Below are 25022 nucleotides of genomic sequence, written 5' to 3' on the forward strand. Positions count from 1 at the left end.
TTTTTAAGTGTTGTGAATTAGACAATGAAATAGTTCTGAAAACTTAAATTATTTCAAGCTAAGAAATAGTAAAGTTAATTGTAACTCAAAGGACACCAGAATTTAATTTTTTTTTAATTAGTAATGTTTGAAAATTTTATACTTTACAAGAAAGGTTATAAACAAACAGATCGGATGGAACAAGGATGCAGTAAATCACAATTTCATTTAGAATTATTGATTAGCTTTTGAGGTTATGAAGTAAAAGTAATTATAATTTAAAAGTTTGAATAAAAAAATGTTTTTTTTTATTTGTTTGAAATAGAAAGTTTAAAAGTTAATTAGTCATGATCTAGGTGGGTGATGGGGTGGGAATTGGCCACTCTTTTTCCCTATAACCTCCCTAACATGGCCTTCTATTACATCTAACAGAAAAAAAAAAGAAGAAAAAGAAGACTTATTATTAGTTAGAATGTTTTTTTATGAAGATACCTGATGAACTTTTTTTTTATTGTTGGGAAGAATAGTAGCAAGATTAATCAGATGTTTTACTCAGAAGAAGAAGAAGAAGAAGATAAAGCAGTTTTATGACTCGACAAGCCAGAGATTGGTGTTTCCCCTCTGCGCTCCTATTGACTACGTTGTTTACTCTCATGGGATAGCTGGTTCGGCACCATGGAGAGAGATTGGTGGGCATTGTGGTTGCCCCCAGAAGAAAAGAAGAGTAGAAGAGGTTATGGGTGGGTCATGTGAACTGACCTTCAACCCAGTTACTTCGTGGGGACTATTTGCTGTATAGAGAAGATCAAGACTCAAGAGTTAGGGAAAATCATTGGAGGTCATGTTTCCCTTCCTTAAGTTTTTCCTATCAAATTATTTGCCTGATTAGATTATGCTAAGGGTGGGATACTTTATGTTAGCAGTTGGATTAATTAATTTTATTTTTTTGTGTGTTTGCATCCTTGCCCATCGATTGCAGTTTAGTAGTTAGTTTTGTATTTGTCAGGCGTGATGGTAATGCCTGTTGATGATGTTTCAGAATTGTAATCTGTTCGTGATGAGGATGGCACAACTCCGAAGCAGATGTGGGGAGAAGTTGTGAGCTGCCCTGGAAGCCAGTCCAGTAGCTGTTGGAGTTGAGTGGTGTTTGCTGATGGCCAGCCCAGGGAGCTACTCTTCTCGACAACACTGACTTCGAGGAGTTGCACCAACCTTCACGAGATAAGAGTTTAATTAATTGAAACACTGTAAGGACACTTAATTTTTTTTGAAGAACGAAAGAAGTATGGTAATAAACGGAAACCGAAAAAAAAAAAAATAATAATAATTATCAAGAATTTGCACATTGTTTAACGAATACTGAGAAACTAAGAACAGTAATTTAATTTGTAAAGAGAGCTTCACTAACAGAACAATTTTTTTAGAATTGAGAACTCGAGCCTCTGAAGGTTCCTGTGAGAACAAACCAGATAAAAGTTTTACATTTAATTTTATGAATACTTGTTGTTTTAAAATAAATCTTATGCAGAATCTAGATGTATGTTCAGACAGCAAGGAACTAAGAAAATTATTATTTTTGTGAAATGAGGAATTTATAGTTATGGTTTAATGGAAAAAGACAATTTGTAATTTTGAGGTAGCTCGATGGGGCTCGAGCTCTGTGAGGGGAGGGTTATGTCGCGGGTTGAAATTTTGCAGGGTTGTTGAAATCAAATTTAGGGACTTTACTGACGGGACTCTGGGCTGGCTGCTCTGTTCACTCGTCAGCGCAAGTGGCGTGACCATGTAATTGGGGCACGGGGCCGGCGCGGCGCGCTGCGGGCTTGCAGAATTTTGTTTGTTTGTTTGGCCGCACGCTGGCGCAGCCACGGGCCGCAGTTACTGGGGCGCGCTGTCGTAACAAGCCGCGCGGTGTGGCCTGCACATCGGGGTAGAGGGGGGTAGTCTTCCCAGATGTTCTAGTTAGTTGTTTAGTAAATTTGACTTCAATAACGAGCTTTTGTTATGCTAGGCGCGGCAGGGCGCGCGAATTTAAGCGCAAGTGATTGGTGACTCAGGCTCACTCAGGCGGAGGCTATGCGTCTCACCTGTGGTCACGAGTTGTTAGTTCGTTCGTGATGTAGGAATTCAGGCTCACTCAGGCGGAGGCTATGCGTCTCACCTGTGGTCACGAGTTGTTAGTTCGTTCGTGATGTAGGAATTCAGGCTCACTCAGGCGGAGGCTATGCGTCTCACCTGTGGTCACGAGTTGTTAGTTCGTTCGTGATGTAGGAATTCAAGCTTTCGGGCGGAAGCTATGGTCGACGCCAGAGGCCACGAGTCGTTTAATTTAAGTTAGGTCATAATGTAGTCGTCAAGCTTTCGGGCGGAGGCTATGGCCCTCGTCAGGGGTCACGCGTCATAGTTTTTAAAATGTAATGTTCGTTCGGGATTTCAAGGGCAGGAGAGGCCCCTACGTTATTTTTTTAAAGTAATCGATCAAGAAAGGCTTTTCGGAAAATGTGAGTATGGACTTATCTTTGTTTTAATTTTAAGTATTAATTATGATTTGAGGTATTCGGAAGGACTAGGGAAGTGTTTAGTGAAGTTCTCTCATTCTCTCTCTTGTAAGGTCGTTCAATCGTTAAGGAAGTAAAGAGATTATTGTTTTAAATTGTAATCCCGCTATTTAAATGTTCTTTAAAATGATGTTGAGTATTTGACTTTAAGAATAAAATAATTTTAATTAAGTATTATGTTATTTTGCAAAATCTCCTTAGTTCAGCTCTCACCAGACATCCTGTACGGGATGACGAACCTATGATCCTAGGTACAGTAAAGTATTTTATGAAGTTAAGACTAGTTGATGCCAAGCGAGTTGTTTCTATATAAAGAGCTACGATTCTCGCCCCCCCCCCTCTGAAGGTGAATCGTGACAGAAATGGTGGTGGCACCGGCTAGGTGCCACGTGACAATATGAAGAGTGGAAATGTCAAACGTTCTAAGTGCCGATTTCTGAAAAAATAGTTTTATCTCACAGTACTGTTCTATGTGCTTATTTTCGTATCCCCAGTAATGTTACAAGTGCCAATACACCCTGGAAGTAGTTCAAACACTCAACAACAGATAGCGCCGGCCTGTGTGCCAAGCGGTGCTGCCGTTCGGTGTTCTAAGTGCCATGCAGCATGGATTGTTAGTGTATCATTACCGTCCTGTTGTTATGCGCAGTTACAAGCATCTATGATATTTTGTTGTGTCTATATGTGCTTGAGTGAATGCAAATTGAATAATTTGTAATGGAAGTAAGTAATAGCAGTACGGGAAAGAAGAAATGCACTTGGAGAGATAATCAAAACAAAAGGCGAATATCGGGACAATCTTATGCGAGGAGGAAAACAAAACTGTAATTCCTAAGAAACCATCGTTAGTAATCATTCAGAATGATAAAAGAATAATAATTTGGCGCTTAATTTTAATGCATCACTAAGGCTACTACATTTCAGTTAAGTTGCAATGTTATGTGTAATACAGCATATGATGTTACGTGAAACATTCTAATTGTGTATGTAATATTGTTTTAGGCAACCCGTAAATGCAGTTATCAATGCAGTAATATACCTTGGCAGTGGAAGCTAAAACTGTTTAATGATTATTGTTGCCCCCAGGCCACATTTATGGTATTTATTTTTTTTGCTGTTATTGATTTACGAATTATTTCCATTTTAAAGAATTATTTTAAATTTTGTAAAATCTTAGTTACTGTATTTTTGGTTGATTATTTAATGATTGTGATTATTTTCTTTTATAGTTATATTTTGGTTTGAGTTCGTTCTAATTTTATTGCTAACCAATATTTATATCGATTGTGTTTCTATGGCCGGCTACTGGGAGCGCGAATTTGATTCGGTGATGACGTCATGGCGCCCGAGTGCTGGCGGGGCCGGAGTGAACTGAGCGCCGAGGCCTGTTGGTCTTTGGAGTCGCCGCGACCGGACGTGTGTCGCGAGGCAAGCTGAACGGCTTTTCGACTCTGCACAGAACATTTTCACTGAAGCCTCCTCGCCCAGACTAAGTGATATTTTCCATGGCACATTTGACTGAGCTATATAAATGCATTTTCTGAAGGTCATGGTTATCAGCTGTTCCATTCTAAGAAGCAAGACGTGCAAGTATTGATGGACGTACGCGTGTATAAATCCGGCTCCCAGTAGGACTTATTTTGGAACTTTCATAATTAATCCTTTTTATTTATATAGTATTTTTATGGTATTAGTATTATCTGATTTTTAGCATAGTCTTGTTTATATTGTAATATATCTAAATAGGTTGAGGTAATCGCCATGCAAAAGTGTTTAATATTTTTTGTTTATGAATGCTACGAAAGATGTTGCCGATATTAAATTTTTGGATAGTCTTAATCTGCTTGGTGTTTTTAATGAGCCAAAGTCTTGCTGTGTACGTTTGTAATTATTCTCCCTTTCATAGCTCGACCGCCCGGGTGCAACTTTTGGAGCGAAATACCTATTTCAGATTTTGCCTTTTTTTTTGTATTGATAGTTACCCAGGGTGAGTCGGGGACGGGACCCCCCTTCCAATTTGATCGGAAGGCGGGCTTCAACCTGCACCACTCTGCTAGGCATAGACTTTGGCTTTTTTTGATTTTTTCAATTTTGAACATAATGGCAGTTACCTGGATCTACAAGTTACAAAAGGAGCAATTGTTAATTAATTTACAAGCTGCGGGATAGAAACCTGTGCTGATGATGACGTAGATTAATTACGTAGGAAATTGAGTGCTCACATTAGAGGTAAAAATCAGGAGTTGGTTCGGAATCCGGTAGAGTCAGTCAACGATAAAGTAACGTGTTTACCTACCATGATGCAGAGCAAATTACTTCTAAAAGACCTTGACATGCTACCTTCTTTGCAATCTAGTATATCCTAAACAATTAGTTAAATTTTGTTTGGGTGCTGAAGCCCTGAAAAATCACCAAATTTTTGAAAGTGAACAGCAATTTTTGATGTGCATTTTTAGTAAATATAGCGGGATTGCTAGAGATGTTTTTGCCTTTGGCATTAAAGAATTGGCTAGTTGGGACACTGTAAAAAATAATTTGTGGGAGCACCTCTGTCCCAAAAGGGTGAAAGAAAGTTTGATACGTGATTTAGTTTTCCGTTTCCAGCGCGAGAATGAAAGCACGGTGGAATTTGTGCAGGATATAGTGAATCACGTGAGAGTTTTTGATGTGAAGTTAGATGATGATAATTTTCTTTCTTTGATTTTGGAGAATATTACGCCCGCGGTTAGACATGAATGCGCTTTCGTAGGCAGGCCAAATAATTTGGATGATTTGAACCAATGGGCTATTAAGGTAGATAATATTTTTTATGCTAAGCAAGAATATGAGAAAATTAAGCGTGTTGTACGTTGCAATCCAGATTTGTATAAAAACAGTATGGAGAGAAAAGTTGATAATAATTGTTTTAAATGTGGAAGAGAAGGACATTTGGCTAGGAATTGTAGCAGTGGGAAGAGCGCTGTTTTTAACTGTAATTTTTGTGGGAAGAAAGGGCATTTAGAAGCCTTTTGTTTTAAAAAGAAAGGGAATGAACGCAGTCGTGTGTGTGGGTATTGCAATAAAAGAGGACACCTGAGTAGAAGGTGTAGATTCAAAAAAGAGGTTAGAAAGTTTCAGTTTAATAATAAGCACACTTTGGCATTGGCGAGAGTGACCCAAGGCCTCTGTGTTAAAGTTCTGTTGTATGGTGAGGAAATACAAGGGCTAATAGATACTGGGGCTAGTTGTAGTTTTGTACAGCAAGAGTTTTTAGCCGACTTAGTACGCGCTAACAAACATTTAAAATACAAAATATAATGTGGTGAGGAAATGGTAGTACAATCCGGAAATTGGCGCGGAGCATAAGGTTAAAGTGAGAATAGCACTGCATTTTAAAGTGGAGCATTTGTCTTGGACACGTAAATTTTGGATAATTCCTAACTTAGTGCACAAAATGATTTTGGGTATGGAATTTTTTGATGGAAAGCCAAGCCATTGTTAACTGTAGGAGAAAGGTACTCCAGTTTGGGTTTAATGAGAAAATTAGGATAGCATTATGGGAAAATAGACGAAGAGGGAAGGTGGTTTGTGGAGGTATGGAAGGTTTGAAAGAAAGGTTAAATGGGGAGCAGGTGCTACAAATACAACGACTAAGCGAAGAATTTAATGATGTCATTACCACCAAAATTGGTAAGTGCACCTTAATGCCTTATAAAATTGTCATGATGGATGAAACCCCCATCAAATGTACCCCATACCAATGTGCGCCTCCTAAAATGCAAGCATTTCGTGGAATAATAAGTGATTTGCTTAATTATTGGATTATCACTCCTTCTAAATCAAATTTTGCTTCACCAGCCTTCTTAGTGGATAAAAAGGAGAAGGGAAAATACAGGTTAGTTTTGGATTACTGCTTACTTAATGCGAGAGTAAAAATGGATCCGTTTCCCATGCCTAAGGTAGAAATCATTCTGCAATATTTGGGTAAAGCAAAATTCTTTACGGAGCTTGATTTAAATTCTGCTTTCCATCAATGTGTTCTGGACAAGGATAGCCGGAAATTTACGGGCTTTGTTACCCCATGGGGGCATTTTGAATGGCAAAGAGTTCCGTTTGGTGTAAATTTTGGGGCCCAATGTCTATCACCTATATTAGGTAACATTTTACAGGAGTTCCAATATGATTTCGTTATCAGTTTCCTAGATGATATTTGCATTTTTTCGGACTCCTTTGACAAACATCTAGAGCACATTAGAAAAGTGCTTAAAAAATTAAGGGAAGCTGGTTTTACTGTCAACCCAGAAAAAATTTGTTGGAGCCAAAACGAAATAAAATTTTTGGGGTATGTCGTCAAAGAAGGTGAATTAATGATGGATAGGAATAAAATAGCCCCTATAGTTAATTTCCCTCCTCCTCGCAATATAAAGGGAGTGTTGCGATTTTTGGGGATGTTGGGTTATTTTTCTCGTTTTATTCCTAATTATGCTAACTTATGCGCGCCATTAAATAATTTAAAGAAAAAAGACGTGGAATTTAGCTGGGGTGGAAAAGAAGATCAAGCCTTTAGAGATTTAAAAACAGCCATTGCTCACCCCCCTGTATTGATATTGCCTGATTTTGAACAGAAATTTATTGTCCAAGTAGATGCCTCAGGAGTAGGGTTAGGAGCTGTGTTACTGCAAGAGCGTGATGGAGGTCTGAAGCCAGTTATGTATGCCAGCAAATCCGTAAACCGCCACGAGCTAAAGTATAGCGTATACGAGAAAGAGGCCCTCGCCTGTATTTTTGCTTTAGAGCATTTTGAAAGTTTTTTGGAGCATGATCGTTTTGAATTATGGACAGATAACCAGGCTTTGACGTGGCTTTTTTCCCACCCACGTCAACTGGGCAAAATAGGGCGCTGGATAATGCGGCTGACTCGTTTTCGTTTCGACATCAAACATATGAGGGAAATGACAATGTGGTAGCGGACGCTTTATCGCGTATGTTCGACGAACAAGAATACCTACAGGGAGAGGAACTGCGGTATGAGGAAAAGGTGGGATGTAATGTTTTAAGGGAATTTCCCCAAGGTTTTATAAAACTGCAAGAATTACAAGCTGAGGATCAGGAAGTGAAAGATTTAATTTCTCATTTAGGGGAAAAAGGGACAAAAAACCTGGATATGAGAGACGGTGTGTTATACTGGGTAAAAAATGAGGACAAGAAAGTGTTTGTACCCTGGGGAGTGAGAAAAATGATAATAATGTATTATCATGACTCGAATGTGGGATGAATAAGAATATCAAGGTAGCTCTTACTATTTTCCATCAACGTAATCAGCGTAAGTGGGATAGCAGTATCCATAATTTAAATTTAGCATTTAACATGACTGTGCATAGCGGTACTTAATTTACTCCGTCAGAAGTATTTTTAGGGAGAAACGTACCGCATCCCTTACTTAACTGCTGGGGTTTGCATCCAAAATGTTTGAGTACTGAAAGTCCTCGTCTGTTGGAAAAAATGTGGGGCGAAGCAGCTGATAATTACCAAAAAGCTAGAAATAAAATAAGTAAATATTATAACAAAGGACGGGTGGAAAATGAATTTAAAGTAGGAGATGAAGTTTTGTGCAAGCAATTTGTGTTAAGTGATAAGGCTATGTACAAAAGCACAAAATTAGAAAATACTTATGATGGACCTTTCAGAGTTGTTAAGTTTTTGGGTCCTGTAACCACATTGTTGGAAGATGTCGAAAGGCCAAATAAGGTAAAAAAGGCCCATTTAAGCCATTTGAACAAATTTGTGAGGCGGGACCTGAACCTTTAACCTTTTTTGAATTTTTGAATGTATCGAAGTGTGTAAGTAATTTTATCGATCCGGAACTGATTGGACTAGAACCTTTTTTGAACATATTAATTATGGAATGAAATACTAAAATTTTATATTTTTTTTGTCTTAGCTTTTAAGATTTACCTGCTGTAAAGTAGATATTTGTAGTGCTATCTAGTCATAACTTTTTTGTCCTTTGTGATTTTAGGATTTTCAAATCTTTTATCTTTCTTAATCTTAACCTTTTTCTATTTGTATAACTTTTTTCTAGGTCTCTTGTGAGTTAAGCAAAAGATAATTTTAGTTGCTAAAATTATTTTAACGTAATTTTTATGTCACCTGTGATTATGGTTATGATCTTTAGCATTTTTATTTTTATTTTTTGGCCAAGTTTTTTTTTGTGAGGGGTGGTTGTGGCCCCCGGGCCACATTTATGGTATTTTTTTTTTTTTGCTGTTATTGATTGATTACGAATTATTTCAATTTTAAAGAATTATTTTAAATTTTGTAAAATCTTAGTTACTGTATTTTTGGTTGATTATTTAATGATTGTGATTATTTTCTTTTATAGTTATATTTTGGTTTGAGTTCGTTCTAATTTTATTGCTAACCAATATTTATATCGATTGTGTTTCTATGGCCGGCTACTGGGAGCGCGAATTTGATTCGGTGATGACGTCATGGCGCCCGAGTGCTGGCGGGGCCGGAGTGAACTGAGCGCCGAGGCCTGTTGGTCTTTGGAGTCGCCGCGACCGGACGTGTGTCGCGAGGCAAGCTGAACGGCTTTTCGACTCTGCACAGAACATTTTCACTGAAGCCTCCTCGCCCAGACTAAGTGATATTTTCCATGGCACATTTGACTGAGCTATATAAATGCATTTTCTGAAGGTCATGGTTATCAGCTGTTCCATTCTAAGAAGCAAGACGTGCAAGTATTGATGGACGTACGCGTGTATAAATCCGGCTCCCAGTAGGACTTATTTTGGAACTTTCATAATTAATCCTTTTTATTTATATAGTATTTTTATGGTATTAGTATTATCTGATTTTTAGCATAGTCTTGTTTATATTGTAATATATCTAAATAGGTTGAGGTAATCGCCATGCAAAAGTGTTTAATATTTTTTGTTTATGAATGCTACGAAAGATGTTGCCGATATTAAATTTTTGGATAGTCTTAATCTGCTTGGTGTTTTTAATGAGCCAAAGTCTTGCTGTGTACGTTTGTAATTATTCTCCCTTTCATAGCTTGACCGCCCGGGTGCAACTTTTGGAGCGAAATACCTATTTCAGATTTTGCCTTTTTTTTGTATTGATAGTTACCCAGGGTGAGTCGGGGACGGGACCCCCCTTCCAATTTGATCGGAAGGCGGGTTTCATTATCATGGATTACCAAGTGAAAACGAACAAGGAACATACTTGTTAGGAATAATGCAGGTAACTGAAATAGGTAGACGCAGACATGGTAAATATGACGATCCAGCAAACAGTCGTCGTTAGTAAACGTTGTGCTATTTAATACCGGACACAAATGGTACCACAAGACAGGTTTGTAAAACTACATTCGAAGACATTTTTGGGGTTAGACACAGATTTTTACAAAAACTTCAAGCCAGAAATAAATAAGGAGTATCCATCTACACAGACAACCGCGGTAAGAATCCCCGTCGAAACACATTGAGTGACTGTGACAGACAAAACATTAAAGATCACATAAACAGTTTCCCACGTGACCAAAGTCACTACGGTCGCGCTAAGTCATGTAAAGAGTATTTGAGCCCAGATTGAATGTATCACGTCTTTATGAATGCTACAATATATCCAGACAGCCACGTATCTTACAAACTTTACATGTCAGTGTTTAAAACATCGTTTGCACACGTGTCGTATCATAAACCTCGCACAGACACATGCAAACAGTGTGACATGTTATATTTACAGATTCAGGTTAGTAATGAATGCTCACCAAAAGCTAAAATTTTACAGCAGGTAGGTTCATCACAAAAAATACAAACGTGCTATGGAATTGATGGCCATTGGCTCAGCTAATGCCAAACTGCCCACCTGCGATAGCACAGTAATGTCCATTGACATGCAGCAAGTATTGTCGGTACCGACATTAACTTACAGCAATATGTATTACTGCAGACAGTTGAGTTGTTACAATTTAGGGGTTCATGTCAGTGACCACAATAATGCTTTCATGTGTATGTGGGACGAAAGCATTGCTTCACGCGGTAGCTCTGAGGTTGCATCATGCTTACTGAAAGTTTTCAACTTGGGACCTCTGAAACGTAAAAAACTTATAATCTGGTCAGACAACTGCGCTGGCCAGAATAAAAACAGCACAATTGTATTTTTAATGATGTTCCTAGTGAGTCTAGGGTGGTTTGAAGAAATTGTACACAAATTCTTGGTAAGTGATCATAGTTATTTGAGTTGCGATAGAGACTTCGCTATTATAGATAAACGAAGGAAGGTAAGCAACGCCTTCGTTCCCCACGATTTACATAAGATTGTTGAGTCAGCGAAAGCTGTAAATCCTTTTCATGTAATTGCAATGGATTCGTGTGACTTCTTTAATTTGAAGAATGTTGCAAACTCATTGCTGACATTGAGTAAATGTAACATTTCTAAATCCACAATGATTAAGGTTGCTCAAACCCATCCAACTCAAATACAGGTAGGCCTAGCTATCAAAAACACTTACTTTGAATTGGAAGAGTGGCAAGCTTTCCCTGTTAACACCGTGGTTGATTTACAGAATGCTGTGCTTACTGTGAAAGATCTACCCAGTGTGTCAGCTGAGAAAAAAAAAGACCTGTTAACAATGATACCATTTCTTCCTGAAGAACACAGGGACTATTATAGACAGTTAGTTGGTACACCTGTGTAAAAATGTAATACGTATTCTTTTACACTGGTTACATGTAACATTAGCCTATGTTCCATAAAGTGATGTTTCACAGCCTACCCTTCTGTGACTACACAGAATTCGTGTATTATCCTATTGTCGTTTGTTCTACTGCCTGTAAAATGTTTTTCTAATGGTGACCAGTAATGTTTGGTTTCTCCAAATGAAGTTTTGTGTTTAAATATGTGTTCACACTAATAATCGAATGTAGGCCTACTTATTATTGAACCCTGAATATATACGGCAATCATAATGGCACTTGGACCCAATGATCACTTCATTTGGCACATATAACGTTCTTATTTTATTGCTTTTTTGCTCTATGTCATTGCTTTTCTGGTGATGGCGCACTATACAACTTACTACTTGAATGCTGAAGAATCTTCCTTCAAATTGTGGCAGTACTATGTTAAGTATTAACAGACTCAGAAGGTTTTTTGCTTCTCCTGTAAAATTATTAAGATGGCACTTAAAACATTTGACATTTCCACTCTTCATATATATATATTTTTTAATACAGAATAAAACTACTAAATAAGCATTTTGTTCTCTACATATTTTTATGGTGTTTCTCTTACATATGATGTGGTCATATTAACCCTACCACTAGCAAGTTGAATATTACAATGAAAATAAACTTAATGGTCACATTCACCCCACTGGGGGTGAACATGACCAATTACATAAAAAAATTAAAAACATCATTAAAATGTTAGTCATTTTTATTTCAATGACACCATTTCAGAAAACAAGTTTAGCTCTATACATGTACATAGTTAGATAAATAAACATATTAAAATCTGTTAACAAAAATTTATTATGAAGATGAAATCTGGTCACCTTCACCCCAACTGATGGTATGTCCTATTCTATTTCCTTGATATCATGTATGTAACGAGTGATGGTTAAATGTGTCTTTTACAGATTAAAAACATGTCACTGCCTTCAAAAAAATTATCTGGTGCACAAAACTTAAGGGGGAAAAAAAACCCGGATAAAGCAAGCCAAAAAAGAAAAAGCTGCAAATTTGTTATCAAACTTTTTGAGAGTCGAAAAGTTATCTGACCCTTCATCACCTGAACTTCAAAATCAACAAGCAATAGAAGAAGACTTGCTTGAAAAAAGTTCTGATCATGAAGATACAGAGCACCATTTTCAAGAAGATTTAGCTGTTCATGGAACCTTGTCTGCATCTTAAAATATTACAGAAGAAGTTATATCAGATTAATCATTATCATTATCTTTTAGAGAGAAAAATATAATTAGCCCAGTCAAATTAGACTAAAAATGTTGGTTTAGCTACATTAAATCATGTAGTTCCAAAAGTTTCAGCAATGTGTAGAGGGAGGTCCCACCGATTTCCTATGCTGCCAGGGGGAAGGGGATTAAAGGTCCTTTTTTTCAGTTTTTTGCGGATATCTCGAAAACGGTGAGTCGCACAGAAAATGCTTTAGTTATCCAACTTAAAGATTATGAAATTACCTACATATTGGTATATCATGTTTATCTCTATGTGTTACCGTCTCGGAGAAATGAGCAGGCGAAAATGAAAAATATTCTGAAAATTTTGTAGCGCCTCACGTTTTTCGTCAAAGTTTCCCACACAGTTATTTTCCATTCAATGTTACAGGAAATTAGTCTGAAAATAAGTTGTAGAACATTAAATTCCCTTCAATAGTATGTAGCATTTACTAAATTATCTACAAGCAGTTAAAAGTTAGAGCGTTATGAAGTTTAGGGGTAGATTTCCAGATTCCGCTACTTAACTGTTCATTTTTTAATTTCCGTTTTCAAGGGCTTTAACTCTCTGGAGCACGTTATTTATTGTTCATGTGAACAAGAATTGTTTTTTTTATTTCCAAAACAAGTAAAAATATATAGATTGAATGTCTAAATTATATAATAATTATATGATATAGTATTACATAATTTTTATGATATATTCATATATGAATATAAATATTTATTTTATTCATATAAAATGTAATTTTTCCCACCATAGTTGCAAAATGGTAATAAGTTTAGTATCAAACACTATACATAGCATATTTTGTCCATATTTGCATGTACATATTGCACACATTTATCATGGATTCCAACTCAAGTGTCCCTAATTATCGCTATACACTGTAAAAGCATGTCGTAACCATGCAAAAAAGCATGCACAGCTACAGCCATATGTTCTTCACTAGAGCAGTTTGTCGGCATCCATTCTATGAATGGAGAACAGCATGTTGACTTTCGAGCATCATGAATAAGTAGAGATGACCAAGACAGAAGGAAGCTTGCACAGTGGTTGGCTGATCACCCTCCTTTTGCTGAACGTGATTATTTGATGTCCCTTTCAACTGGAGTAATAGGAACCATCAACATCAACTGTTACCAAGCATTGGAAATCAGAACAGTACAATGAAAACTTTTTTTGGAATGAACTTTGCAGAAATTAAGCAATGTAAGAAGAATGTAGTAGTCCCTTTGGCTGCTATGAGCAACACTGTCAAACTGGACAACGAAGTAGTGGTGGTCGAGCCTTTAATGATTTTCCAAAGAACCATAATTTCAAAGAAAACTGAAGGGGATGTAGAAGAGCTGTTGAAGTGTGAGATAGCCCCATACCCCATGACTCTTTTTGATGAAGGTATCATGAGAAAAACGAAAAAGTGAGCTCTCTACGATACCTTTCCTTCATGCAATCAAAGAGTAAACCTGAAAAACACTTTCACAGTAATCAATGGTGGCTTCCTCCTTCATAGAGTAAAGTGGAACAACAACACCAAGTTCGTTTCCATCTGCGATCAATATGTGTCTTACATCATCAATCATTACGGCTGCAACTCTGCTGTGGTTTTCGATGGTTACAAAGACACTAATTCCACGAAAAGAGCTGAACAGTTTAGGAGAGCATAAAGTTAAACATCTGTGAACATAGACTTTGATGAGAGCATGGTGGCTACTGTTCAGCAGGAAAACATTCTTTCCAACGAAAGGAATAAAACAAAGCTGATTAGTATGTTAGCACAGACTTTGGGTGCAAAAGGCATACAGTTCACCATAGCCAAAGGAGACGCTGACTGCAACATTGTCAGGTGTGGATTAGAAAATAACTCTCATTCAACTGTGGTAGTAGTTGGTGAGGACGTAGACAGGCTCGTCTTACTCGTGGCACTCACACCACGAGACATGAATGCGTTTTTCATGAAGCCTGGACGAGGTAACATAGAAGACAGGCTGTACTCCTCCCAACAACTTCAGGCCTTGCCATTCAGCCAGTACATTCTCTTTATCCATGGCTTCACTGGATGTGATAACACTTCTGCAATTTATGGGAAAAGTAAAGCAGCCATAGTCAAATGTTTTCAGCGGTATCCCAACGAAACAAAAAACATCACTGATGTGTTTTACTACTCCACATCCACTCCAGTAGACATTGCTGAAGCTGGGGAACAAATGTTCCTACTGTTGTATCAGGCACCACCCCATGAGCATGACCTCAAAAATCATAGGTACATTTCATTTTTGTGTTGCATGTAATAACTTAGTTGAAGCATGCTGTTTGATGAATAAATGTTGTTATATTTTGTTATATTCACAGGTACAGGTGCTTCGTCAAATCGTCAGCCAAGATGAAAGCAAACTTATCTTCATTGCTGCCTACAAAAGATGTTGCTCTACATCACTCGTGCAGAGTGTTCCTACAGGTCCAACAGTGGTTTGGAAATGAATCCCTTGGCCCTGAATGATGGGGTTGGACAAGAGAAGATAGGGGATATCTTACTCCTATTAAGACCAAGGCCCCTATTGCACCTGACAGCGTGCTCAACTCTAAATTTTGTCGTTGTGTCACAGGTTGCGGTATGAGATGTGGGTGTCAGAAAGCCGGTATACACTGCTCACCTGTATGTGGTAATTGCCACGGTGCTTGCACTAACTGTCCTCCCATTCAAGAGGAGTCGAAAGAGTTGGACGATGAGGAGTATCAACAGCTGGAAACGTTTGATAGGATGGAAGGGTGACCGGGAATTAGGTTGTGTAAACCTATATTTTTACTTTTGCATGTTTAGGGTATTACTTAATAAATATTGCAGTCTTTCGCGACCGTTATCTGCATATGCTTGGCATCTGGGTGTAGGCCATGTCAGGAGATTGTCTTGCGACGTTTCGGCAGTCATTGCAACTGCCATCATAAGGTAGACAGTCAAGTCAGACTTAGTCTACCTGATGATGGCAGCTGCAATGACTGCCGAAACATCGCAAGACAATCTCCTGACACGGCCTACACCAAGAAGCCAAGAAAATACACGTTATTACATTATCTAAACTAGTGGTTACTTTTTTATACTAAAATTATGGTGCCTTGGTATATAGGTTACGACATGCTTTTACAGTGTATGGCGATAATTAGGGACACTTGAGTTGGAAACCATGATAAATGTGTGCAATATGTACATGCAAATATGAACAAAATGTGCTATGTATAGTGTTTGATACTTAACTTATTACCATTTTGCAACTATGGTGGGAAAAATTACATTTTATATAAATAAAATATATATTTACATTCATATATGAATATATCATAAAAATATGTAATACTATATCATATATTCATATTATATACTAATTTATACATTCATTCATAAATATTTTTACTTGTTTTGGAAATTAAAAAAAAAATTCTTGTTCACATGAACAATAAATAACGTGCTCCAGAGAGTTAAAGCCCTTGAAAACGGAAATTAAAAAATGAACAGTTAAGTAGCGGAATCTGGAAATCTACCCCTAAACTTCAAAACGCTCTAACTTTTAACTGCTTGTAGATAATTTAGTAAATGCTACATACTATTGAAGGGATTTTAATGTTCTACAACTTATTTTCAGACGCATTTCCTGTAACATTGAATGGAAAATAACTGTGTGGGAAACTTTGACGAAAAACGTGAGGCACTACAAAATTTTCAGAATATTTTTCATTTTCGTCTGCTCATTGCTCCGAGACGGTAGGTAACACATAGATAAACATGATATACTAATTTGTAGGTAATTTAATAATCTTAAATTTGGATAACTATAATATTTTCTGTGCGACTCACCGTTCGAGATATCCGCAAAAAACTAAAAAAAAAGGACCTTTAATCCCCCTCCCCCTGGCAGCACCGGAAATCGGTGGGACTTTATTAGGTGCTGTTCACGTGACTTCCCTCCACACATTGCTGAAGCTTTTGGAACTACATGATTTAATGCAGGAAAAAAAAAAAATAATTTGACTGGGCTATATTTGATACCTCAAAATGGCAACTTATTATTGACTGTGCAACAAAAGATGAAATCCTTCTTCGAGGCCCTGTTAGTAATGAATGTTAGTAATGAAAATTATCCAAAGAAATGTGAAGCGTTATTTTTCAAATTCACATTTTGAATAAGTAATGTAAAATGGGGAGAATTTTAAAAGAAGATGGCTCGTGTACTCTACATCTGCAGATAGTGTATATTTATTTTTTCTGTCTTTACTTAACACAAACCCCAACTCTAATTTGGGAAAAGAATGTTTTGATGACTGGAGGCACTTATCAATGCGTCTGAAAACACTCGAAACATCCTCAGATCACCAACGTGCTATGAACAGTTGGATACAAGCGTCGATTAGGTTGAAGAACTACAGCGGAATAGACAAACAATTACAAAAGCAGATTGAAGATGAGAAATCGAGATGGGTTGCTATCCTAGAAAGAATGATTTCAATAGTGTTCCTCTTGGCAGGCAATAATTTGGTGTTTAGAGGGAGCTCTGAAACATTAACACCCCTAATAATGGAAACTTCTTGGTTTGGTGCAATTATTAGGAAAATTTGATACTGTGATGATGGAGCACCTCCGCAGTGTTGTATATAAAGAGACTAATGTCCACTATTTCAGCAAACACATTTAAAACAAATTAATTGACTTACTTGGAAATGAGGTTCGAAATAATATAGTGAATATGGCAAAGTCAGCTAAATACTTCTCCATCATTATGGACTGCACTCCTGATGTAAGCCACATTGAACAAATGTCACTAACATTCTGGTTCGTTGACGTTAATGAAGAAGTGGAAGTGCGAGATTGTTTTGTTGCTTACAAGCCAGTAAGTGACTCTTCGGGAGCAGGACTAACTGGCCTCTTTCTGGATACGATTGTACAAGAATTTGATTTAGACATGAATGATTGTAGAGGTCAAGGCTACGATAATGGAGCGAATATGATAGGAGTGAACAAAGGTGTACAAACCAGAATTTTAAAACTATATCCTCGGGCATTTTTTAATCCACGTGGCTGCCACAGCTTGAATTTGGTGATAGCATATGCAACCAAAAGTTCCGTTAAATCTGTTTCTTTATTTGGTTTTCTCCAAAGACTATTTGTTTTATTCTCTGGATCAACCAAGCGATGGGAAGTGATATATAAGCACATAGATGGATTATCGTTAAAAAAAGTTTGCGAAACCCACTGGGAGAGTAGAGTTTCTAGTCTTGCTGCTGTTCGCTTTAACTACATTTCAGTTCCTGAAGCCCTTTAAAATCTTCATGAAGAAAATAATGACTCAGTTGCAGCATCAGAAGCATTGTCGCAAATTCAGAATATGGAGCAATTTGAGTTCATAATTTCAATGGTGGCTTGGAATGATATATTGTTTCAAGTAAACATTGTAAGTAAAGCTATGCAGTCTGAAACTATGGACTTACCAAATTAATCGCAATTACTGAAAAACTGTGCGGAATTCGTGAAACAGTGCCGCAGCTTTTCCTCAACTCTAATTACAGCTAAGGAAATAAATAGCGTCTCTAGCCAGTTTTTAAGACAGTCCGATCGCGAAGAAAGAAACAGTTATTTGAATAAAAAGTCTTACATGAAACACCAACGGATTCGGAGGAATTATATAAAATGAACGTTTTTTACCTAATGATAGAGATAATTGAGAATACATTTCAACAACTGTCAAAATTAATTGAACCATGGTCTTTTTTAAATGACATAAAAATAATTCCAGAAAAATCCATGTTGGAAAAAGCCTGTGCTGATTTGCAAATCACTTTAACCGATGGAAAAAATGTGATATTCTGGTCATGAATTGGTTGAAGAACTTGTGAGCCTGAAACCATTAATAAAAGATCTTCAATCAAAAGAGCCAATAAAAGTTCTTCGACTTATAAAAGAAATGCTTGGCAAGATATTTTCACGAATGTATGGACAGTGCTTCAAATCTTGCTAACTGTACCTGTAAAGGTAACTGTACCAAAGGAGAACGAAGTTTCAGTAAATTAAAACTTATAAAAACCTACCTACGGTCTACTATGTGTCAGAAAAAACTGTCCAATTTTGGAATTTTGTCTAAAGAAAATGCTCTTGCCCAAAAGTTAAATTATTTAGACTTGATAAAAAAATTTGCAAGTGCTAAAGCTAGAAAAGTGACTATCTAGGTTAATATTTTTGCTACATACAACATACTCATTTGATTTGATTAATGTTTGCATTGAACACAGAATAAATTAAAGTTGACAATCATTATATTTATTGTTATTATTTTTCATTTGTCCACCACATCACGTATAGGTACTTGCACAAACTGGTCAAATAAACTTATCTACGATTTGAAATTTTTGACAGCAGTAACTCAGCTTAACAATCGGAGGCGGCTGCTTTTTCTGGTGGAATATAAAGCAACTGCTTTAACAAGATCTCGCACCACCTAAAAATGTTGATAGGACTGGCACTGGGCTTCTCATTTATGCTTAACAATTGAAACTACTCCATAAAGAACCGCAAGGTCTATATTTCCCTCAACAGGAAAGGCAAAATATATTTACATGAAACAATTTACAGCTCTGAAAATAACCTAAAGCTTTTGCTTCTCTCTCCAAAATAATTGTATTTCTCAACTTTTTTGATGTTCACAAAGTTGCAAATAATATATATTTTTATATCTTTATATTTTAGGAGCTAGATACTAAATTCTATTTTATAATTTCCAATTTCTTTTCAATATTAAAAATATTTTTTTACAATTCTATTACGATGATGGAATTTCATACAGAAGTGAAGTTAAGTTGGTACCAATGTGGAGTAAGCTAATGGTTGGAGCCGGAACAGAAACAAAAAATTTAAATATTTTCTGGCTTACATCTATACTGATATTATAAAGCTGAAGAGTTTGTTTGTTTGTTTGTTTGAACGCACTAATCTCAGGAACCACTGGTCCGATTTGAAAAATTCTTTCAGTGTTGGATAGTACATTTATCGAGGAAGGCTATAGGCTATATTATATTATCAATAACATTAGGGATCCTTACTAAAAGTCCAATTCAGAATCAAATGTGTTGGAGGGGGTTAGATACAACATGCAGTACACGTACGAAGTGTGTGTTAATGCCGCAGGCGCTATTGCCTATTAACATTGTTGCCACGCACTAGATGCCTTATCATTCTTAATTTTCCCATACAAGTAAAAAACACCCGTGTGATATTAACAACGAAGCAATAAGTACCCTCATATGAGTTCAATTAGTGTTTAAATACTTTTTATCACTTTAAATCGCAAACCTAAACTATTGATTTTTTGTCCTCTCTCTGTGTTTAATTTGTTTTTTTATTGCCCTTTTTTTCAAGTATATATATTTTACAGACTTGAAACTTCACAGTAATGTTCCTTACGTTACGCAGGATGACATTTTCCGAAAATTAGATCCCATGGGTGGTTAAAACCAGGCAACAGTGGGTACTTTGTCTTCATGAGAACAGGATTTTGCATTGTTCATGCCTTCTGCGTCTCCATGGCAACGGGCATCGCGCGGCAGTGGCGTACCCACAAGGAGGGGCATGTATAATGAGCGGCGCAAGAGTGATCTGCCTGTAGACTGCCGTAGCGAAGTACGGGTACATCAGTTGTACATTGCGTGCACGAGTCGGGAAACCATCGGTGCTATTCATTTTCTCTCTGGTACATTATACAGCATTGTAATAAATTTTCACTGAATTTTTTTTTTATTTACCATTACTGTAAATGAGAGATGTGGCTTAATTTTTTTCCATTAGTATAGCCGTGCGAAGCCGTGTCGGGCAGCTAGTGCAATATATTCTGAATATTGTCAATCTTTTTTAGTAAAATAAAAATATTTCAAGTTTGTAAAAGTTACAAACCTATTTGATTCTTTGGTGATGTATTAAGGCTTGTGAATACCTCAACGATACCAGAAATGCAATGTTTACATTGGATTGTAAATCACAATAGTATTTTATTTTGTGAACATAGAAGTCAAAAACAAGAAATAATTTTAGTGTTGTGCGAGATCTCGAACCTCGAGAAAAATTTCGAGAAATATTGCATTCTCGAACAGCGAGCAAGAAAAATAATTTCTCGAAAAAAAAAAAACGAGAATTTTTTTTTGGTACCGGTAACAACTCAATATGGAATGGAAACTAAATTTGATATTTATAGTTGTATTTTTATATGTTGAACATTACATACACACTGCCATTATTTTAGTTTAAATGTTTTAAAAATACCAAACGCATCTGCCTGTTTGGACGAAAAATGATTTGGCGGAACGCAAAGCAAACATGATGCAATCATTAAGAGATATTAGACTAGCCGATAGTCAACCATCCAAAACCTTTATCAATAACCGAAACTGTGAATAAAAACTGTCATAAGAAATTCCAATTTATCCTGAAAGAAAAACTGCCGTATTTAATTTTTAAATTACGTAAGCGTAATACATAATAAAATACGTTCGAACCTAACCTACAAAATTGGTTTTGTTTACATACACGTTATTACAGTAAAGTTATAAAAAGCATTACCTTTAATTTAGTCATATTTTGTTCGGTAATGTTTAATAGCATACTGAAATGTTGATTATTACGGCAAAATAAAAAATTTACTTTTTAACGAACATAAGGGAATGGTGGTCATGCTGCCAGACCGAGTCTGCTTCGCTGATCTGTTTCTTATTTCATTTCCAATAAAAGACTGTGCAAGTCATGTGATTGAAAAAGGACTGAAATGGAAAGGAATGGATTGAACACGCAGAACAATTCACGCCCTTGTATTACGTAAAATTACGTGAATGTGTGTGTTCAAACCCGTTGAAAAGGCAGAATAAATAGTATGTTCATCCCATTTCCTTTTCCACCTTTGTTTCACTCAGTCGTAAGATGTCACGAGTAATGAATCCCGCATATCAGTGTGGCAGTATTACACAAAAAGTGGCGATAAGTCAACGGGAACCACAATTAACATGTTAGCTACTAGACTTTTACCTAAGTGAGTGAATGTTTATTTATAATTTAGTGTAGGCTTACATAACGTGTGGTACATGTCAGTTGTGCACAGGCAACTAAATTGACATTCTATATGATAAACAACAGTTTTATGTACAGAACAATGTATTTTGAAAGTGATATCTACAGTAAATCTTGATTATTTAAAAATTTCTCATTCTCGTCTCATTTCTCGCGAGAAAAATATTTTCTTTCTCGAAAATTTCTTGAGGTCTAAATCTCATTCTCGCACAACCCTAAATAATTTTATACCTGTTTTGAAATTGTACACATGTAATGTACTGCGTTAAATACATTCTGAGAAATAAATAATGGCGCTGTTGTATTAAATATAAAATGATTGCAATACAACTGAATCCTCATAACAGTCAGAATACATTGGGGCAAGTATTGGGGAAAGGTTTTTGAAAGAAAGTGAGGTATTTTGTGTTAATTTATGTTTATTAAGAAGGATAGTCTAAAAAAAAACAACTCAAAAGTATTAAAAGAGAGATGTTTAGATTAATGGCATGGGAAACTTAAGTTGTGATAAGATGGCCACTTTTGGTGAAACCAAATTCCAGGTGTTTCAGGTATTTCTAACAAATTTCATGAAATATTACTACATTAATAAAGATATAGATAACCATGTTGATTACTTTAAAGTTAAAAAATAAAATTAACCATTTAGTATTAAGTGCAAACTATTTAACACTAATGAAAAGTATTCCTGTAAAACTATACTTTTGTGATAAGTCTTTATCCTGACATAATTAGAAATGATTTTTTGTTGTTTAAACTATAATAGTAGTAATTAACAGCAAAATTTTATGAAAAGACAACATTGGTATAAATGATTCAGCAAACCATTAAGGGCACAGTTACAATTACAATGCTGCCATGGTTAAAAATCATTTACACATTACAACAAAAATTATAGACAAACAATTATAATAATAAATAGTATTTTTGTTAGTTTATTGCTATAAAACCATCTCCTAGCTTTAAATTCTTCAAACAGAAACTTTCAATCACAGTACTATGCACATTAGGAATAAATTTTGAGTTGTAAAAGTACCTGCCTCCTTGGGGTAGCCCTTAAAAAAATATATATTTATTCATAAACTTAATTAAAAAATAATTATGGCACCATACGCTGGTCTAGTTTCTTCCTGTTCAACATTTTTTTTTGTTTTATTCTGCAATAGAACCTACAGTCTTTCACATGAAAAATCTGTGAAAAATCTTCAGATGTAAAGGTAAAAAAGTAACACCAGAAAAAAAGAAATCGAGCAGCAAATCCTTCCCCCTTTCCATCAAATAATCCAATACAAACCAAGTGTTATCAGATGTCACATTCCTCACATCCACAGAGAAGGTTAACCAGTACACAGCGTTCAAAAGTGGTAGAAACAACGCAGCTTGTAGGCACAGAGTGTAGTTTTTCAATTAAGCTGTAAACAGCGCTCAAAAATTATGACACAGTAGGCACGAAGAAATAGTTTTTCAACTACGCTCTTTTCAACTTGTGAGACATACATAATTACCGATGGCTATAAAAAGTACCTGGGTTTCTCATGGATTTCTCAACAAAAAAAAAACAATTTATGGCTAGTTCAAGGTTTCCCAATTTTCCCGGTCTGGTGGCCACCATGATGTTTACCTGACGTTTTCGGCAGGAAAACATCTTAAATTGAGCCGTCTTAAATGGGTTAAATGTAAATTTATTTTTTTTACACAGTTTTCCAAAAGTAGATTAATTTCTTGGAACCAAAGTACACAACGGTTCATAGAACTTTGTCACGGAAACTTTATATCCCAATGCAAGATGAATTTGAATTTATATGCTGTAACCTTGCAAGAAATCCTTGTGTTGCGTTTGGGTGGAAAAGGCATTTCCCAGAATACGTACCATACCAGGCATCTGTGAAATATCTCTGGGACACTCGCTCAATGAACTTGACGAGGTTGGTGCATCCTTTCAGGTGGTTCTGCAGCTTGGCTTCAGGGAAAGGAGCCTTCAGGAGTGGTGCCAAGTGCGCGTACAAGGTGGCATCCAGTGAGGACGGGTGGTTTCCGAACAGGAACTGTTTGTCTCCCAGCCGGTGGGACAGCATGGTGAGACACTTCTTGGCCTCCGAGTACACCTGTGATCAACAGCACAGCGCTGCTCCACATACTTCAGGCACAGCAACAAAACAATAAATTCTTAAATATTTAATGTAGACAGGATCCCGAAACTCTGGATAAAAGTTGGGAAATAGACCATTCCTGAAATTATGGTAAATTATTTTTCTCCTTGAGATAATACCACAGGAAAACAATTTTTTTTAAATAGTAAAAATCTCCAGCAAACTAATTTTTGTATTATAAAAATACATGTTTATGTTTTTGTCACCATTCTACGTCACATTACAAACAGAAACTATGCTCATGTATTGACCAGACAAAGCACAAAAAGATACTACGAAAACACATATAAGCTTATCTGTGAAATATATATTCAAAACTCGTTCATACACACTGTTAAAAATAAAAAAATCCAACTAAATACTCAATGTGATCAAAAATATTATAAATTAATTCATTTTTACTTTTGTTGAATGTAAACATCTTTAATGTATCATAAGGTTATATTTGAAAATGAACTTCATGAGACAATGCTGCCAAACGCATCACATTCGAAAAGATACAAACTCAGATTTTAACAACAAAAAAAAACCGAAAGACACCATATTAGTTTCAAATATTTAGGCCATAATTTTCTGTTTAATTTTCAGAAACATCAGAGTGATTTTAAGTTTTTACAGTTGGTCATCATGTACGATCAAAAGTAAATTACTGAAAAGAGAATGAGTTTCGAAAGTGAAATGCAATAATTTTTTTACTGTAAACTTTATGAAATAAAAACATGTGGTTTCTAAATTTGGCATTCCAGGCAGTAGTGGCAATGGTGATGCAGGTATGACTTCAGAACCTATTTGGAAATTCAAGAAATTACCTAATAACCGGATGCAATCCACTTTTGACCTATTGTCCTGAAAACTAAATATGGTTCAACGACAGGAATGCACAGGCTTGTAATACAACATCCTAAAGCTAAAAATGAGTTACTCTTTCTTCACGAAAAAACTAACAACGGAGGTTGCCAGTGAACATGTTTTCTCTAGTGCTGGCAATACTGATGATAAAATAACAAGTGAAAATGTTGAAGAAATAGTATTTCTTTACAAAAATTTGAATTAGAATAGGGCATAATTCCTTTGTATTTATTTCCATTATAAGACTTATTATTTGTCCTTATGTCAATATGTTTTAGTGAACTTGAAATCATTTGAACTATTTATGTGGACTGTTTATGAAAGACTTATAAATATTCACGTTTCAAGAGAAATAATTCTTCTGCATACCAAGTTGAGTGACATAATCAGGGTTGGCACGTTTAAAACAAAATGTTTAAAACAATATGATCAAATTTGTTTAAAACAA

The 25022-nt window shown here is 36.1% G+C and overlaps 1 protein-coding gene across 6 annotated transcripts in view; it reads right to left on the minus strand.

The window, feature by feature from the left end:
* The window catches only part of LOC134531562 (metaxin-1), a 298930-nt gene that overhangs the window by 113103 nt on the left and 160805 nt on the right, over positions 1–25022 (minus strand). For all 6 annotated transcript variants that reach the window (XM_063367262.1, XM_063367261.1, XM_063367264.1 and 3 more), the window contains one exon: positions 23446–23680. In XM_063367262.1, the coding sequence (XP_063223332.1) occupies positions 23446–23680 (235 nt within the window). The remainder of the gene's footprint in view (positions 1–23445; positions 23681–25022) is intronic.

The sequence above is a fragment of the Bacillus rossius genome, chromosome 5 (genome assembly GCF_032445375.1).
Source record: "Bacillus rossius redtenbacheri isolate Brsri chromosome 5, Brsri_v3, whole genome shotgun sequence".
NCBI classification, from domain to species: domain Eukaryota; kingdom Metazoa; phylum Arthropoda; class Insecta; order Phasmatodea; family Bacillidae; genus Bacillus; species Bacillus rossius.